Genomic DNA, 18,924 nt, shown 5'->3' with positions numbered 1-18,924 from the left:
AAAAATTAAAAGAATGTGTGAGAAGAAAAAAGGGGTGTATGAATATCACATCCCTAAGTTTTTCTTTAATGTCGCTCACGTTAACACGTCATCCATATGTCAAAAGATAGAGTACCTTTTTGTCTTTTCCCGTTCCACAGCTCAATACAAGTCTATCATTCTCCTTCGCTTCTTTAGCTCATTTCACTCTCCCTCTCTATCTCTCACAGATTTCTATCTCTTGATCTTATTGACTTTTGGCTAAATAATGTTTAAAATATGAGTTTTCACCTTTTCTATAATTTGTGATTCTCTTTTTCACATGCGAGTGAGAGTAATGTTTAACTCATATAAATGACAAGTTTTATATTCAGTTGTTACTTCTTTATTGCGTGCCCTCAACTGCAAATTCCTATCTCAATAAAGCGTGCAACAAATCAAGTCTCACTGTAGTATTTGAGAAACATTACATGTCAAAATTACAAAGCAATCTTTTGTATAAATTAAGATACAATATTGTTCAGATTATCGAATCACATGCATAATTTTCCAGTGGTTCACATAAAACCTCTGCAAAGCCTTCCATAAATAACACTTCGTCTCTGGCAGTCTTCACACATGCATTAGCAATCAAACGTGCTTTTCAAGGAAGGTAATGATAAGCTGATTAACCTCGTCCGGCGACTGTTCTTGAACGAAATGCGATCCTTCGGACATGAATTGAATCTCCAAATTGGGGATAAATTCGTTTACATAATCCTTGCCTCCCATTATATAAAGAGCCGGAACTTTAACAATTAGATTCGTCAAGCCGAATTCTTCTCTAAGTGCCCTACCAATACATAACGTAAAGTTCAAGAAATCATTAACATGTACTTACAACTTGAATCCAAGTTAGCAGGGTTTAAACTAATTTCAAATGAAAGGTCTAATGATTCGATAATAATGTTTTTTTCATTAACTCTTCTAGTATGCGGAAGTAGTAGTGATTCAAAGATCAAATGTGTTACCTATACGGAATGTGCAGTGCAGTTTGGAAGCCCGATTTCTCATACAGAGCTCCATATGCCGCAAGATCTTCCTTGGTGAACCAAGGGGGAAGAGGGTTAGATGGATCCACCTCTCCTGGTTTTCTGCAGCTATTGGTATTTCACTTCTGGAGAAAAGGATGTAAATGTTCCAAACAACTGTTTTCGCATCAAAGCGCCCAAAATCAGCCTCTGCCCGGCCAGGTTCCAATAGTAGTGGTAACAGTAAGTTGTAACTTGTAAGCAAGCTAGTCATGGCATAGATATAGATAACAAGACCAAGAAAATGCACACCTGCCAACTTGAAATGTAGAAGACCTCAGGGAACTTTTTATCGAATTTTAGAAGGCCTGGTGGCATGATTGGCACTCCGATTGTTGTAACTCCCAAAACCCTATCTGAGTATGCAAGGGAAAATAAGTGCGCTGGCCGAGCTCCAAAATTTTTTTCCGACGAGGAAAACCTACGTAAAATTTATGATCAAACGTGTTACATTGCAATTCTCTTAAGCTGTTACTGCATAATATGATTGGCACATAAGGAAATATAAATGTTATAATCCTTCAAACAATAAGCTTTTCATTTGCTGGACAAACAACAAAGCAAATAAATGCACGTTGTGATTTTCACACTCTCGTTCTCCTGCTACACTTTCTTGTTTTTTGTATCCTTTAATTCTTCTTTAATTTATTCAACCCAATATGAACAAACGCGCATAGAAAATTGGAGTTTGGAAATCACAAATGTCATCTAAATTTGATTACAACAAATTGCTTTTCCAATCAAACTTGTAATAACAACCAAACAATGATTAATGAAACAAAGAACCAACTTTCAAATTTGAAGCTCAATTTCTAGCCAAAATTAAAAACAAAAAAGGCCAAAAATAAAAAATAAAAAAGTGTATCTAAAAAGTTTGTACCTTAGGAATAGCAAGGGAAACGAGAATTCCAAAGAGGACACTGATGAGGTCGTGGTAGGAGGCTTTGTCTGGTTGGGAAGGCGGGTCGGAGAGTCCGTGTCTGCGATAATCGGGAGCAATGGCTCGGAAGCCGGAGTGGGCCAGACCAATCATCTGGTGCCGCCACGAGTACCAAATTTCAGGGAAACCATCGAGGAACACGATCACATTGGGACCTATATAAAAACAGAGAAAGACGGCGATTGATCGATTGTGTTCGTGTTCGATTTTACTAAAAAAAATAAGTACGGGGTACGGATGAGGAAGTGGGGAGGAAGATATTCTGACCTGTTCCGATGTCGGCAACGTGGAGCTTTAGGCCTTGTACGGTGATGTACTTGTGCTGTATTTGTTCCATTTCAGTCTTCCCTTACGAACAAGAGAGAGAGAGAGAGAGAGAGAGAGAGAGTTAAGTTCTAGTTCAGAAAATGTATGCAAATTTGAATACAATTTCCAAAGCCCTAAATCTTCATAGCCATTAACATCAGAAAGTGTTTGTCCTAAAGTTGAATATAATTACCAACTAGCTCTCAAGTTTAGTGATATTTCGAAGAGAAATGCAAAGGGGGCTATCAAAAGTGGGCTCTCCAAAGACTCTTTGCATCTCATATTTTTGGCACAGTATTGTATAATGTTGGCATATGAATTGACACAAAATGTCAGGGTCTATAAAGAGTTCAACTTTTAAGAGAACCCTTAGCATTTTTCTACTTCGAATCCGCACTCCTATCATCCAAATGAATTAATTTCCTTTTAATCAAAGTAGTACTAATGACAAGAAAAACTTCAGGGATGCCAAAACAAAAGGAAAAAGGAGACTTGTATTTTATTCACCATATGTACCAACCTAAACAAACAGGAGATTCCAACAAATATCTATGGAGTTAAAGGGAAAAAAAAAGATTTGTTAAATGAAGCAAGTTAATTGGAAAAAAAAACTAATTAATGCTAAGAATTTTTTTAAATATATACATATAAAAAGTCGGTTTAAATAGATGGAGAAAAAGTAGGAGACAGATTTGATAGTTTTAGTTTTTATAATTACTATATCATCCTTCATTTTTATGTTTTATTATTTTAACTAACTAAGATTAAAAAGAGTGAAAAGGAAATGAGAAGTGTTATTGACACTTCAAAAATCTCATTTTACAGTCCTCATAAGTGTATTTTTCTTTCTTAATATAGAAAGTTAGGAGTGTAGACTGAAATTTTTGGAATGCTAATAACAATTCCTAAGGAAATTTCACTCTCTTTAGTATTAGATTAATTCCCAAACGCTAATGTCGTTTCCATGCGGTTTGTATAGAGTTACAAGATCGCCGGTGCTTTCGCACAAGGGACAGCTAGCCCATGACGTCACATTGTCACCGTGTAGTCTGAGCCTCCAATTGACTCAGTGAGTCTATATATCTATACATACACACATCTTCTAGGGTTTATAGCTTTCCTATAAAAAGGCAGGATTTCTCGAATTCTACAAGGGAAAAATTTGTAAGACTTGCATGTTTCGTTCTCTGTACTCAAGTTTGAATCACTATTTTCGTATTTTAGATGAGTTTAGTGTAATTATCTTCACAGTTCGACGAATTGGAGCTCCAAAAATTGATATTGATTGGTAGGTCACAATACAAAACCTTAAATTCAGATCTTTTCTGATTCTATTTTTTTGATCAATTGAAGTCATATTTAATAATTTGTTTACTGAATACCTAAATAAATATGAGATGAATGTTGTATTTCATTAACTGCCTTTCTTCCCTTATAATGTACTATTTATGCTAATACCCAATTCTAACTGTCACCACAAGATGATGCCATCGGGCATCTTAACAGCCATGTCCCGGAGAATGACGGGAGGAGGCGTGCACTGACGCTTACAGTTGGCGACTACGTGAGAAGAAGAGGGCTTCTCTGAACATATGGAAAACCTTAAATGCATTAACAAGTTAAATTAAACCCCCACAGAAACAAGAAAGTTCAAAAAGAGAGAACGTATTAAAAACAGATCAAGGCATGCAAAAATAAACCCCCCACAGAAACAAGAAAGTTCAAAAAGAAAGCGTATTAAAAACAGATCAAGGCATGCAAAAATATAAACTGTATCTACAATCTTACATTTATTATAAAACAATAAAAAAGTAATAATTTTATTTTTAATTTCTGACTTTATAAAAAAATATTATTTATTTATTTTTATTAAGTTTTTTGGCTAAAAAATCTGGACCATTCATTAATTTCGTGTACATTATCGCTGGAAGTAACCGTATTTGAATCATACGATGGTATTGCCAAATTGTATGTATTATTTGAAAGAGAAACATTGCATGCCACGACAGAATTACAGAGTTTGCCTTCTGCATAAGATTCGTCACCGCTACACTATTGGCAGTTTCATATCACAAGTTTATTTCCAAGGGACGAATCTCACTTCGTCATTGGCAATCTTCGAGCAAAGCGTTAGCGTTTCAAATGTGCTTTCCGAGGAAGGTGAGGATCAGCTGATTGACCTCTTCAGGCGACTGTTCTTGAACAAAATGCGTTCCTTCGGGAAGAAATACAATCTCCAAATCGGGGACAAACTCTTTGATCTTTCCACTGTTTATGTAATCTTCTATCCCTGGAAATTTGTTAACATAATCCTTGCCTCCCATTATAAAAAGCGCCGGAGCTTTAACTATTGGATCTGCTACAGAGGACTCTTCTCTAATTGCCCTATCAATGAGTAAAAAGAGTTCAGCAGTCATTAACGAGTACGTGCTTACAACTTGGTCAAATATTGCTAGGGGTGATCGTTCTGTCTACATTAACAGTTTGAGTATGTAACAGTATGAAACCACTTGGTCAACTACATTACCTGTATGGAACTTGCAGCGCAGTTCGGAAACCCGATTTCTCATACAAAGCTCCATATGCGGCAAGATCTTCCTCACTGAACCATAGGGGAAGAGGCGCAGATGGATCCACTAGGTCCATGATCTCCTGGTCTTCTGCAGCTATTGGTATTTCGCTTCTGGAAAAAAGGATGTAAACATTCCGAACAACTGTTTTCGCATCAAGGCGCCCAAAATCAGCCTCTGCACGTCCAGGTTCCTGTAATATAGGCAACAGTTAGTTGCAAACTCGCAAGAAATTCATGCTTGCCATAGTATTGAACATATAACAAGACCAGGTAAATGCACACCTGCCATCTTGAAATGTAGAAACCTTCTGGGAGGTAGTTGCCCGTTTTACGAGGGCCTGGTGGCATGATTGGCAATCCTATTGTTACAACGCCTACGACCCTCTCGGGGTGCAGAAGAGAAAATAACGTCGCTACCCCAACTCCAAAATCTTTTGCAATTAGGAAAGCCTATACAAATTTGAATACAATTTCCAAAGCCTTAAATCTTCAGAGCCATTAACATCAGAAAGTGTTCATCCAAAAGTTGAATACAATTACCAACTGGCTCTCAAGTTTAGTGATATTTCGAAGAGACATGCAAAGGGGACTCTATCAAAAGTGGGCTCTCCATAAATTCTTTGCACCTCATATTTTTGGCACAATATTTTATAAAATTGGCATAGGAATTGATGTTAAACTGTAAGATGCCAAGGTCTATAGAGAGTTCAACTTTTGAGAGAGTCCCTTAGCATTTCTCTACTTCGAATCCGCACTCCGATCATCCAAATAAATTAATTTTCTTTTAATCAAATTAGTACCAATGACAAGAAAAACTTCAGGGATGCCAAAACAAATGGAAAAAGGAGACTTGTATTTTATTCACCAAGAAAAAAAAAGATTTGTTAAATTAAGCAAGTTAATTGGAATTAATAATAATTAAGGAGAAGAATCCGATGATTCTTTCTAATAAGTACCTTGGGAATAGCAAGGGAATCGAGAATTCCAAGGATGTCACTGGTGAGGTCACGGTACGAGGTCTTCTCGGATTGGGGAGGAGGGTCGGATAGTCCGTATCCGCGGTAGTCGGGAGCGATGGCCCGGAAGCCGGCGTTGGCCGCCGCAACCATCTGGTGCCGCCACGAGTACCAAATTTCCGGGAAACCGTGCAGGAACACGACCACATCGGAACCTATGATAAAAAAAGACGGCGATCGATCGATTATGGTTGTGTTCGATTTTGTTATGAATAATAAATACGTTAAGGTGCCGGACGAGGAATTGGGGAGGAAAATAATCTGACCTGTTCCGATGTCGGCGACGTGGAGCTTCAGGCCTTGTACGGTTATGTACTTGTGCTGGATTTGCTCCATTTCAGGTGGTTTTTCAGACGACAATCACAATGTGTACGAACAAGAGAGAGAGAGAGAGAGAGAGAGAGAGAGAGAGAGAGAGTTCACTTCTAGTTCCGACAAGACAATGTTTGGACTTGCCAAAAAAAGTGAAGCAGCTGGCATCAAATAGGAGGGCATTTACGTCCATAAACCAAGTTACATTTTTATTTTACTATTTATCATTACTAGTCATTTTTATGTTGTTTTCCTTGGGGCTTCCTCTTGTAATTTTGAGAGTTTTAACGAAATATTTGTGATATTATTCACTTTTAATGAAAAATTATATTTTTATTTTTATTTTTTGGTATTATTTACTATACCTTTATTTGTCATTTTTCATTAAAACTAATTTTTTTTTTTAACTTTTCGTTAGTTTTCATTATAATTTTTATCTTGTTTCAGAAAAGAGATATTGTGACTCATATTTTAATTCTAATTAGATAGTGTAGCAAGTATATCCATTTCAAATTTATTTAGCAAAAAATTAAAATACTTAATTACTTGTGTGCCTTTGAAAGTGTTTGACAGTCTCACTTTATTTCTTGAAACTTCTTTTGATCTAGTTTACTTACTTGTTAAAATGTGTAAATGTGTCTTGTTTTATCGTATGTCGTTAGCTTCATTAAGTTTTCTATCAATGTCGCTTATGATGACGTGTGAAAAAAGAGGACCTTTTTGTCTTTCCCCTTCTCCAACTTAATAAAAGTCACTTCTTTTCCTTCACTCCTTTGATTCATTTCACTCTCTCTCACACTGATTTCTATCTCTTGATGGTATTGATTTTTGGCTAAATAATCTTAAAAAAATATGAGTTTTCCTTCTTTTTTTATAATAATTTATGGTTCTCATTGAGTGGGTAATATTTAACTCATACAAAAGACAGCTTCAATATTCAATTACTACTACTTCATTGCATGATTTTAACCGCAATTTCTTAACTAAAAGTTTTAATGACATTACTGTTCGTTCGTTCAAAAGTTTTTTTGGTTAATGTTTTTCATACAAACGATATTGGGGAGGAGAAATTAAACACACGGCCCGGGATGTAGGTAAATCCTTAAAGGTGCATTAATAAGGAAAATCAAACCACCACAGAAACAAGAAAGTTCAAACAGAGAGAACATATTAAAAACAGATCAAGCAGGAAGTCTCCTAACCAAAAAGACAAACTGCATCTGCAAACTAGCTGATTAAACCAGGAAGTTTCCTAGCTTACATGGTCATCGTGGTCGTCGTCATCATGATGGTTGTCATCACCCTCGTCATTAGTATCGTCGTCGTCGTGATCCTCACTATCAACCTCATCATCATTTTCATAATCCTCATGAAAATCATCATCATTTTCGGTGGGAATTTCTTCTAAGGCCCTATCGTAAGGGATAGGATAGTAACGATAGTACGAACGACCTTCGAAAGTCTTGTCACACACTAAACGTACCCCTGTTTTCTTCACCATGAACTCGCTACGTAAACGTTCCCCTGTTTTCTTCACCATGAACTGATCACTACGTAGAATCTTTGCAATGACAAGGACCAAATCGCCTTCTTCGAAATTGAACTTATCTTCCCATAACGGTAAATGTCCCAGCCAAAGGTAGTCTCCACCGCAAGCTGGTGGGCTCATTAGGTCGACAAAAAAACTAGTACGCTTGGTGTGATTAATAACACAAATGAAACAAGAACCAAAAAACACGCTGTCGACATCAATAAAAGAACAATAAGCCATGCACACAGCCAACGCTTTTGGATTACGACCAATTTCCTTAGGCACTTCGAAAGAGACTTGGGCACCCTCGTTGAATTGATTGAACCAAGTGGGAATTTGTCTTCCTGCAAGAGTTATGTGTCCACGTCCTGTCCATCCCTATGCCATGTTGAACATGATTTGTGTAAGCAATACAAATATAACGCACATATTTGACAAATAGGGGGTTTTGGGGGGGGGGGGGGGGGGGGGGGGGGGGTGGTTCAGAGAAAGGGAACCTGTAGCGTGCTATCCTTAAGAAGGTAATCTGTGAGATTGTTGTGTACTGGCATATGAAGTATAAGGCCCGAGTTTAACGCGCTATCCAAGCCTGGAAACTCAATTAGTTTGGGGGAAGAGAGAACCATGTGCGCCGACATACCTGAAAAATCTGGCATTCTTTCTACTGCAGGGCATTTGTATATGTCCAGGAGATACAAACTTCGCGGTAAATCTGGGATCTCAACAAGGTTTCTGCAACCATTCAATAATAGTTGACCAAGCTTGGAGATGCCAGCGAGGCTTGGAAGGCTATGAAAATCATTGCAGCTTAGATTTAAGTTCAGTAAACAAGGTAGACCACTCCCAAAATCATTAGGCACTTCCATGAAATTGCTCTTTTCCAAATTTAATTCTGTTAAAGAGCGTAAGCCCTGTAAGGAAGGTAGCTGCAAAAAACACTTCAAGCAACTCAAAGATAAGCGCTCAAGCTTCTCCAGTTGTACGATGGAAGGTGGTACTTCTTTTATGGCCGTCCCATCTACAAGAAGAGTGATCAATGATGCCATTTTTCCCAAGTGCTCAGACAAGATTTGGAATCTTGAACAACCATGAAGAACAAGAGTTTTGACAGATTTCGACTTGTAGAAACTCCTCGGGAGAGCCTTAAGCATTTCACAGTCTTTCAAATTCACCAACACAAGACTCTTGAGATCTCCGATGGACTTGTGAACCTTAGTCAACCTCTTACAGTCTTTGAGTATCAATTTCTCAAGATTTGGGAGTCTTGAGAAGTCTGGCGATTGTGTTAGATCGTGGGAATGGCTGAGATTCAGAATCTTCAACTTATCAAGCAACTGTTAGACAAAACCAAATTGAAATAAAAATTTAAAATCCAAAAAGAAGATAAAGAGAGCATAAAAATAATTCTAATTTGGTTCAGATTACATTGTACGTACCCCAGAATCCTCACAAAGAACTTGTTTGAGGCTGCTGTACCGCATGTCAATAGCGACCATGTTTGGTTGACACAGGTCTTTCGGTATGAACTCCAGCGGGAATCCACGATAGCACAGCCATCTTAATTTTTTGGAAAGACATTGGTATCCCCCAGTGAGCCGAACATACTTGAGTTGGAGCAATCTGAGGCTCTTCATACTTGTAAATGCCTCAGTACTGAAACTAATCTCTTCAACACTTGGCAAATCCAACGCTAGCCCTTCAATTTTTTCAGTTCCCTGCTAAGCAAAACAAGGGACTAAATAAGAAAGGTTTGCATGCAAAATAGTTCGATTACTTACATATGATTCTCTTCTATTCCTTACGCATTTAACATAAAGTTTGATTGGAAAAGTGCTTACAGATTTGTCTATCAATACAGCTTTTACATCTTCAGGACGCCACAATCTACTACGTTCTCTTGGGAATTTAGAATTTTCTGCGCGCACGATATCTCTGCCCATATCCCGAAGCAAATCATGCATCATTATCTTGTTATTTGTGTTAACAGTTACAAGGCACCGGTCAAGGAGGACCTTGATTCCTGCTGTTGCATAAAATCCACAACCATCCAAGATTTGCATGACATCATTCTTATCCATTCCAATAAAGAAACAAGATATATCGCGGAATATCTCCCTCTCATAGTCATCATTCAACCCTTCGTAACTTATTTTCAGCTGTTCCTGAATGTTTTCAAGAGGAATTTCTTTCAATTTATCCAATGTACTTTTCCAATCTCCTATGCTTCGGTTGAACAGGTTAGAACCTAAAACTTGAAGAGCCAATGGCACTCCTCCACAGTACTTGACAACTTCTCTTGCGAGCTCGAGATATTGACTAGGACAACAACTACTTCTGAAAGCATGCCAACTTAGGAGCTCAAGAGCTTCTTCTCGTTTCATTTCTATCGCTGGATATACCACATCAACTGCAAATTCTTTTAGCACATGTTCATTTCTTGTTGTGATGATAATTCTGCTCCCCGGGCCAAAAGAGTGGCGATTTCTAGCTAATTCGTGTAGCTGCTTCACATTGTCTACATCATCAAATATGACAAGTACCTTTAAGCGTCGAAATCTTTCCCCTACCAAGGTGGTCCCTGCAGCAACACTGCTTACTTTTGTCTTGGTGGTTTGCAAGATATCAGAAAGAAGTTGTTTTTGCAATTTTTCTAGTTTCTTTTCCCTCACTTTTTCAAGGAAACTTTTACCTCGAAACCTGTCAGAAAATTGATTATAAATGGCTTTAGCAAGCGTTGTTTTACCTATTCCACCCATACCCAAAATTCCAATCACCCGAACATCATCTGAATCTCCAATGCATAAATAATTACTGATATCTTGTACTCGAGAATCTATTCCGACTTGGTAGGGCGCTACGTCTAAGAGTGTGTTGTTCAGCTTCCTAGTGACTTCCTCAGTAATCATCCTGATAAACTTTGCTTCATGCCTGTCATTAGTCAAGTTGAGAAGCAAAACAAAGATTGTTATACAACTACAAGACGAAATTGAACTAATACACAAAATTACTTATCATGACTTCAGATTTTATTTAAGACAATTTTCTTTGAGGTGTTGTGTTTAAACTAAGCAAACATCAATTAAAAATTCAAATTAGAAACACAAACAAACAAAACCAGCATCCCTTCCCTCTGAAGCCATTCGCCGGCGGCTCCCCTGCTGTGATTAGTGTAAGCTTAACAGTTGAAGCTTTATTGTATGATTTTATTAAAATAGGTCTAAGAAATCGCATGCTTCCAAATTAGTAAGCAAAGCCTAAATTCATAAGAGAAGAAATTAGTAAGTACCCGTCCAAAGTGTTTTGGAGATCCCAACCAGACAAATTCGAAGCTTTAGTAAGAGCAGTTCTCCACCTCTCTACCTTACAACTCTCTACCTTCTTTTCATCTATATGGTCCTGAAACGATTGTCCAAAACTGCCAGTCTGTTTCCTGACATGCGAAGGATCAATGTCATAGAATATCGGCAAAACTAACTGCCCCAGCGTTCTTCTACACTCCATGATCTTAAGCAGCTCCTCGAGGCACCAGCTGGAGTTCGCATACTGTCTAGAGAAGACGATGATAGAGATCTTAGAACCTTGGATTGCCCGCTCAAATTCGGTTGTTAATTCTTCTCCCTTTTTTAGTTCTTCGTCGTCAATAAAAGCATTGATTCCGGCCTTTGTTAATGCTTCATAGAGGTGGCCCGTGAAGTTTTTACGCGTGTCTTCGCCTCTGAAGCTTATGAACACATCGTAGAGCGAACCTTTTGAGAAGGAGGACGAGGACAAGGAGGCAAAGGAGGACGATGAGGGCGAGGAGGTGGAGGAGGACGATGAGGATCTGGGCGAGGAGGAGGAGGACGAGGCTTTATCCGGGGCTGAGACATTCAATTGGCGAAAGACGAGGCCGAGGGAGCAGAGGAGCAAGATGAGGACATCAAGGACAAGACCGGAATTGCGAGCCGCAAAGTGGTAGGACACCAACACCAGCACCAAAGTTAACAGCTTCCCTAAGCTCGACCAGGTATCCAATTCCTTCATTTTCTTTAGGCAAATTGAAGGTTTTTGGCGATATTGATTTTCTTTCTTCTGCAGGACTTCACTACAAGAGTTAATTTGAAAGTACCCTATTACAAAATCCCGGATTATGACCACCTCTAACAGTCTTTCTAGTCAATTTTTTAATTCAACTTACAACTTTGGTAGAGAGTGCCAAACGCATATTTGCAGGGCTCTCACTTTCAGTATGGCTAGATATCAAGGAAAAATATATATATTTATATACAATTTGGTATAAAATAATCGAAGTTGTTGTGGAAAATGGCATCAAGGACGTTAGAATTGGTAGTTTAATTAGTGGCCTTATCTTTCGCTATCGTTACCATCCGTAGTAGTTGAAGAATGACTGTGACATGTGACCAATCACTTTGGATTTACTTGTGCTCTTACTTTAGAACGTTGAAAATTCAAACTGCATCAAAACAACGGATCGATTGACTTTAAAGGAGAAGTTCCGACCAAAGTGGGACAAAGGGAAGGCCCCACAGTCCCGGAAAGAGGCTCCACCTCTTCCATCCTCTCGGGTGCGTTCATCAGCTAGACCTGCTGACAGGGCATCTGCTAAGGATGATGCATTGAATGAGTTACGAGCAAAACGTTTGAAGCAGCAGGACCCTGAGGCTCACCGCAAGTTGAGAGATGCTTCTAGAGGAGGAAGTCCAAGCAATCAAAGTTTCTCACACCTGAACAGGAAATCCTTCACTGCAGTGGGTCGGAGTAGCTCTAGTCAGAGTGACAGTGATAGTAGGTCTCGTAGTGAAGATGATGGATCATCAGGGGATGATGCAATGATTGACAGTGATGATGAAAGGTCAGAGGGACTAACTTTTGATGATATAAAGGAGTTTACCATTCGAAGGTCGAAACTCGCAAAGTGGTTTATGGAGCCGTTCTTTGAAGAGTTAATTGTGGGTTGCTTTGTGAGGGTCGGAATTGGGAGGTCAAAATCTGGGCCTATCAGTGGTGGGAGCAGTACGGGGAGGCATGGCGGCAACTGCAGCAGCTTTGGAAGCTGCGGCTGGTGCAGGGAAGTTGATTGATGCGAGTGCCCCTGTTGATTTTGGAACAAAGTCAAATCTAAAGCATAATTTTGAGCTGCCAATATCAGAAGTTTGGCAGGCCATAGGGTGCTCAGAAAGGGTTCCTGGCCAGAAAGCAGGGAATAGAAGCAACAGTTGGGTGCCAAGTCCCGGAGAATGACGGAATGAGGCATGCGCTGACGCTTACAGTTGGCGACTACATGAGAAGAAGAGGGCTTCTCTGAACATATTAAAAACCTTAAATGCATTAATAAGTTAAACCACCACAGAAACATGAAAGTTCAAAAAGAGAGAACATAATAAAAACAGATCAAGGCATGCAAAAAATAGAGACTCTTACCTGCAAACTAGCTGATTAAACCAGAAATTTTCCTAGCTTAGTCATCGTCGTTTGTCATCATCCTCATCATTAGCATCACCGTCTTGGTCCTCCTCATCATCATCCTCATCATCATCTTGGTCCTCCTCATCATCATCCTCATCATCATTGTCATCATCCTCGTCAAAATCATCATCTTCATAATCCTCAACAGAATCATCAACTTCGGTAGAAATTTTTTCTAGGGCCCGTTCGTAAGGGATAGAAAGGTAAAAAAAGGACCAACCTTCGAAAGTCGTAAGTTTGTCGCATAGTAAACGTACCCCTATTTTTACCACAGTATCTGGAAATTTTGCAATAACATGGACCAAATCGCCTTCTTCCAAATTGAACTCAGTTTCCAACAACGATATATTTCCCAGGCAAAGGTACTCTTGTTTGACAATATCATTTCTTATACTGACATAAAAACTAGTACCCTTGGTGTGATTAATAACATAAATATCATAATACCCCTGAGGATCAGACGAGCTGTCGTCACGAGCAACACAAGCCAGGCACACAGCCAATGCTTTTGCATTACAACCAATTTCCTTAGGCACTTTAAAAGAGACTTGGGAACCCTCGTTGACATGATTGAACCAAGTGGGAATTTGTCTTCCTACAAGTCTCATGTATCCATCTCCTGTCCATCCCTATACCATGTTGAACAAGATTTGTGTGAGTAATACATGCATAACACACATATGCGAGGAAGGAAGGAGAGGGGGTGCTGTGGAAGAGAGAGAACCTGTAGCGTGCTATCCTTAAGAAGGAAATCCATGACATTGTTTTGTGTTAACATATCAAGTCTGAGGCCTGAGTTTAACGCGCTCTCCAAGCCTGGAAACTCAATGAGTTTGGGGGATCCGAGATAAACGATTGTCGACATGCCTGAAAAATCTGACATTCTTTCTAATGCAGAGCAGTCCTTCATCTCCAGGATACCCAAACTTTTTGGTAAATCTGTGATCTCGACAAGGTTTCTGCAACTATCCAAGCGTAGTTCAATAAGCATGGACAGGCCACTGAGGCTTGGAAGGCTCCGAAAATTATTGTTACCTAGAAATAAGTACTCTAAACAAGGTAGACTACTCCCAATATCATTAGGCACTTCCATTAAATTGCAGTGTCCCAAAGATAACTCTGTTAAAGAGCCTAAGCCTTGTAAGGAAGGTAGCTGCAAAGAACACTTCAAGTAACTCAAAGATAAGCGCTCGAGCTTCTCCAGTCGTACGATGGAAGGTGGTACTTTTTTTATGGCCGTCCCACCTGCATAAAGAGTGACCAATGATGCCATTTTTCCCAAGTGCTCAGACAAGCTTCGGAATCTTGAACAACCATTGAGAACAAGAGTTTTGACAGATTTTAACTTATAGAAACTCCTCGGGAGAGCCTTAAGTGTTTCACAGTCCTTCAAATTCACCAACACAAGACTCTTGAGATCTCCAATAGACTTGTGAACTTTAGCCAACCTCTTACAGTCTTTGAGTATCAGTTTCTCAAGATTTGGGAATTTTGAAAAGTCTGGCGATTGTGTTAGATCGTGGGAGTGGCTGAGATTCAAAATCTTCAACTTACCAAGCAACTGTCAAGAAAAATCAAATTTAAATTAAAATTTTAAATCCAAAAAGAAGATATAGAGAGCATAAAAATAATTCCTAATTTGGTTCAGGTTACACATTGTACTTACCCCAGAATACTCACAAAGAACTTGTTTGAGGCTGCTGTACTGCATGTCGATAGCGACTATGTTTGGTTGACACAGTTCTATTGGTATGAACTCCAATGGGAATCCATGCCAGCACAGCCATCTTAGATTTTTGGAAAGACATTGGTATCCCCCAGCAAGCCGAACGTAGTTTAGTTGGAGCAATCTCAGTCCCTTCATATTTCTAAACGCCTCAGTACTGAAACTAGTCTCTTCAAGACTGGGCAAATTCAAAGCCAGACCTTCAATTTTTCCAGTTCCCTGCTATCCGAAAAACACTCCAAATAAGAGAAGGCTTTGCATGAAAAAAAGTTAGATTACTTACATATGCTTACACGTTTAACATAAAGTTCGATTGGGAAAGTACTTACAGACTTGTCTATCAATACATCATTTACATCTTCAGGACGCCACAATCTACTCCGTTTTCCAGGAAAATTGGGTTTTTCTGCATGCACGATATCTCTGCCCATATCCCGAAGCAAATCATGCATCATAATCTTGTTTTCTCCATTAATAGTTAGAAGGCACCGGTCAAGGAGGACCTCGATTCCTGTTTTTGCATAAAAGCCACAACCATCCAAGATTTGCATGACATCGTTCTTGTCCATTCCGATAAAAAAACAAGCTATATCGAGGAATATCTGCCTCTTGTAATTATCATTTAGCCCGTCGTAGCTTATTTTCAGTTGTGCCTGAATTTCTCCACGAGGAATCATTTTCAATTCATCCAATATATTTCTCCATTCATCTACACTTCGCTTGAAAAGAGTAGATCCTAAAACTTCAAGAGCCAGCGGCAGTCCTCCACAGTAATTGACAACTTCCCTTGCAAGCACAAGATATTGACTAGGACAACAACTACTTCTGAAGGCATGCCAACTTAGGAGCTCAAGAGCTTCTTCTTGGTCCATTCCTTTCGGCCGATATATCTTATCAACTGCAAATTCTTTTAGCACACGTTCGTTCCTAGTTGTGATGATGATTCTGCTCCCCGGGCCAAAAGAGTGGCAATTTCCAGCTAATTCGTGTAACTGCTTCACATCGTCTACATCATCAACTATGACAAGTACCTTTAAGCGTCGAAATCTTTCCCTTACCAAGGCGGTCCCTGCAGCAACACTGCTTACCTTTGTCTTGGTTTGCAAGATATCAAAAAGAAGTTGTTTTTGCAATTTTTCTAGTTTCTTTTCCCTCACTTTTTCAAGGAAACTTTTACCTTCAAACCTTTCATAAAATTTGTTATAAATGGCTTTAGCAATTGTTGTTTTACCTATTCCACTCATGCCCAAAATTCCAATCACACGAACATCATATGAATCTCCGATGCCTAAATAATTACTGATATTTAGCACTTGAGTATCTATTCCGACTTGATAGGGCGCTACGTCGAAGTATTTGTTGTTCAGCTTCGTAGTGACTTGATTGGTAATCATCCTGATAAACTTTGCTTCATGCCTAGCATTAGTCAAGTTGAGAAGCAAAACGAAGATTGTTATATAACTACAAGACGAAATTGAACTAATACACAAAATTACTTATCATGACTAGAGATTTTATTTAAGACAATTTTCTTTGAGATGTTGTGTTTAAACTTAGCAAACATCAATTAAAATTAAAATTTAAATAAGAAACACAAACAATAAAACCAGCATCCCTTCCCTCCGCAGCCATTCGCCGGCGGCTTCCTAGCTGCGATTAGTGTAACATTAACAGTTTAAGCTTTATTGTATGATTTTATTACAGAGGTCTAAGAAATCGCATGCTTCCAAATTAATAAGCAAAGGTATGTTAAAGCCTTAATTCATAAGAAAAGAAATTAGTAAGTACCCGTCCAAAGTGTTTCTGAGATCCCAGCCAGACAAATTCGAAGCTTCAGTAAGAACAGTTCTCCACCTCTCTATCTTCCACCTCTCTACCTTCTTTTCATCTGTATGTTTCAGAAACGATTGTGCAAAACTACCAGTTTGTTTCCTGACATGCGAAGGATCAATGTCATAGAATATCGGCAAAACTAATTGCCCCAGCGTTCTTCTACACTCCATGATCTTAACCAGCTCCTCGAGACACCAGCTGGAGTCTGCGTACCGTCTTGAGAAGACAATGATAGAGATCCTAGAACCCTGGATTGCCCGCACAAGTTCGGTAGTTATATCTTCTCCTCTTCTTAGTTCTTCGTCGTCAATAAAGGCGTTGATTCCGGCCTTTGTCAATGCTTCATGGAGGTGGCCCGTGAAGTTTTTACGTGTGTCTTCGCCTCTGAAGCTTATGAATACTTCATAGAGCAAGCCTTTGGAGGAGGACGAGGACGGGGAGGCGGAGGAGGCGGAGGAGGACGATGAGGATGAGGGCGAGGAGGAGGACAAGGACGAGGCTTTATCGGGGACGGACATATTCATTTGGTGAAAGACAAGGCCGAGGGAGCAGAGGAGGAAGATGAGGACATTAAAGACAAGACTGGAATTGCGATGAGCATAGTCGTAGGACAGTAACACCAGCAGTATGATTAACAGCTTCCCTAAGCTCGACCAATTATCCATTGCCTTCAATTTCTTTAGGCAAATTGAAGGTTGTTTGGCGATATTGATTTTCTTTTGTTCTGCCGGAGCTACTTTCTTCTTCTTATCTTGTAATTAATAAACCCACCCGCCTAGTAGCTCTTCTTCTTATCTTATAACTGCCACCAAAATTAAAGACATTATGAAGAGCACACAAATTAGAGACTAAGCTAAAAACAACCCTTGTGTATTAAGCAGAACTTGAACTCACCTGACATGGCAACCTCTAATGCAAGGTAGAGAGTAGAAAAGCTAACGCATTGACAAACAGAAAACCACCAATTTAGCTTGCATTGCAAATAAATATTAGTAAAGTTATAGAACTCACTGGTAGCATTACGTATGCCAATAAAAAAACCTAAATATCAGTGCTTGGGAAGTTATTTTATTTGAAATGTCAGGAGTATCTGGTCTATGCAAGGGTAGACGGTTCTTACAAAACTCATGGCTTGAAAACAAAATAAAATAAAAATTGAAAAGAAATCAAAACTACTAAAAATTCCAACATTTCTTGATGACTATTTAGTAAAGGATCAAACAATCATGCCATCAAACAAATTTGAGGGAAAAAAACAAAAAGTGAACTAAATTTAAGTTGAATAGAGTGACAGTTGCTTACCCAGAAACCCAAACCAAACTCCCAAAAATTCACACAATAAAAACCGTAGAGATCACCAAAGCTGAAAACCAATGCTCCACTGGGATCATCCACACAACAACGAACACCGATCATCACCACCGATATCCATCTCCTTCCAAAGAAAAAACCCTTTTAAATTAGTAACCCAAGAACCAAAACCCACAAAGAAAATCTCAGGGATGGGCAAGAATTCCCGAGAAAAATTCAAACTTTTTCGGCAAAGATGGTGTTTTTCCCTGGAAAATAAAAACAGAGAAAAAAAAAAGGAAAATAATCAATCTTTGGGTTTGAAATAGAAAGAGAGTTGAGTTGATCTGTATGAAAGTTTTGAGGAACACTGGCAAGAGAGATGAGGTCTGGGATGCCAAATAAAAACTCCAGGATCTTACCTGATGACAAATCGTTGAGAACGATTTTGGCAAAAGGGGTCGGAGAGGGTTTGAAGCTGGAATCTACTGATGCTAGAGTGAGTCAAGACGATGTTGCAGTCCGGTTGTCGGTCAACGACCAAGATTTCTTCATGTGTTTTCCGTCCAGATGGGTTTGTAGTGCGGCTGCAGTATTCGATTTGAAGTGGTGCATAAAGGAAGAGGTGGAGGGCCGGTGAGGAGGAGTTTCGGCTCCTTGTGCAGTCGGCAATCCCAGAGGAGATCGAAATCAAAGCACGCAGAACTGGAGAGATTGAGAGACATTCATCATCAACACGCGGATAGCACAGGCACACATGAAATAACAAAAAAAAAGTGAGGGCAAAAACAGAATAATATTGTAGAAGTAACAGTGTTTTGAACCTATAAAAACACGGATCAGGATACTCTCTTAAGATAGGTGAGATCCTCCTGACCAAGCC

The 18,924-nt window shown here is 39.2% G+C and overlaps 3 protein-coding genes and 1 pseudogene across 6 annotated transcripts; 1 reads left to right on the top strand and 3 right to left on the bottom strand.

The window, feature by feature from the left end:
* Window positions 1–407: 407 nt before the first annotated feature.
* On the bottom strand, window positions 408–2,515 carry LOC137726861 (uncharacterized; annotated as a pseudogene).
* Window positions 2,516–4,232: 1,717 nt separating this feature from the next.
* On the bottom strand, window positions 4,233–6,308 carry LOC137725431 (uncharacterized). 2 transcript variants are annotated; one of them, XM_068464104.1, is made up of 5 exons: window positions 6,150–6,308; window positions 5,824–6,038; window positions 5,150–5,317; window positions 4,823–5,058; window positions 4,233–4,680 (listed from the first exon to the last, which is right to left on the bottom strand). In XM_068464104.1, the coding sequence occupies exons 1-5, from the start codon at window positions 6,217–6,219 to the stop codon at window positions 4,434–4,436; spliced, it is 936 nt and encodes a 311-aa protein (XP_068320205.1). In that variant the 5' UTR covers window positions 6,220–6,308; the 3' UTR covers window positions 4,233–4,433. The 2 variants fall into 2 exon arrangements, with proteins under 2 accessions (XP_068320205.1, XP_068320206.1); XM_068464105.1 differs by lacking the exon at window positions 5,150–5,317.
* Window positions 6,309–7,284: 976 nt separating this feature from the next.
* Window positions 7,285–18,854, bottom strand: LOC137726580 (disease resistance protein RPV1-like). Of its 3 annotated transcripts, XM_068465517.1 has the most exons (8): window positions 18,464–18,854; window positions 18,054–18,310; window positions 16,707–17,553; window positions 15,248–16,334; window positions 14,859–15,140; window positions 13,917–14,753; window positions 13,148–13,821; window positions 12,878–13,027 (listed from the first exon to the last, which is right to left on the bottom strand). In XM_068465517.1, the coding sequence occupies exons 3-7, from the start codon at window positions 17,414–17,416 to the stop codon at window positions 13,189–13,191; spliced, it is 3,549 nt and encodes a 1,182-aa protein (XP_068321618.1). In that variant the 5' UTR covers window positions 17,417–17,553; window positions 18,054–18,310; window positions 18,464–18,854; the 3' UTR covers window positions 12,878–13,027; window positions 13,148–13,188. The 3 variants fall into 3 exon arrangements, with proteins under 3 accessions (XP_068321616.1, XP_068321617.1, XP_068321618.1); XM_068465515.1 differs by lacking the exons at window positions 12,878–13,027; window positions 13,148–13,821; window positions 13,917–14,753; ... (3 more) ...; window positions 18,054–18,310; window positions 18,464–18,854 and adding exons at window positions 7,285–8,104; window positions 8,224–9,060; window positions 9,163–9,444; window positions 9,565–10,654; window positions 11,013–12,165; XM_068465516.1 differs by lacking the exons at window positions 12,878–13,027; window positions 13,148–13,821; window positions 13,917–14,753; ... (3 more) ...; window positions 18,054–18,310; window positions 18,464–18,854 and adding exons at window positions 7,285–8,104; window positions 8,224–9,060; window positions 9,163–9,441; window positions 9,565–10,654; window positions 11,013–12,165.
* LOC137726776 (protein RTF1 homolog) lies at window positions 12,029–12,807 on the top strand. The gene is made up of 2 exons (XM_068465737.1): window positions 12,029–12,052; window positions 12,163–12,807. Exons 1-2 carry the CDS (start codon window positions 12,029–12,031, stop codon window positions 12,805–12,807), a joined length of 669 nt encoding a protein of 222 aa, XP_068321838.1.
* Window positions 18,855–18,924: the final 70 nt, after the last annotated feature.

Source organism: Pyrus communis, chromosome 2 (assembly GCF_963583255.1).
Source record: "Pyrus communis chromosome 2, drPyrComm1.1, whole genome shotgun sequence".
Lineage (NCBI taxonomy): Eukaryota > Viridiplantae > Streptophyta > Magnoliopsida > Rosales > Rosaceae > Pyrus > Pyrus communis.
This window is presented reverse-complemented; position numbering and strand designations above follow the sequence as displayed.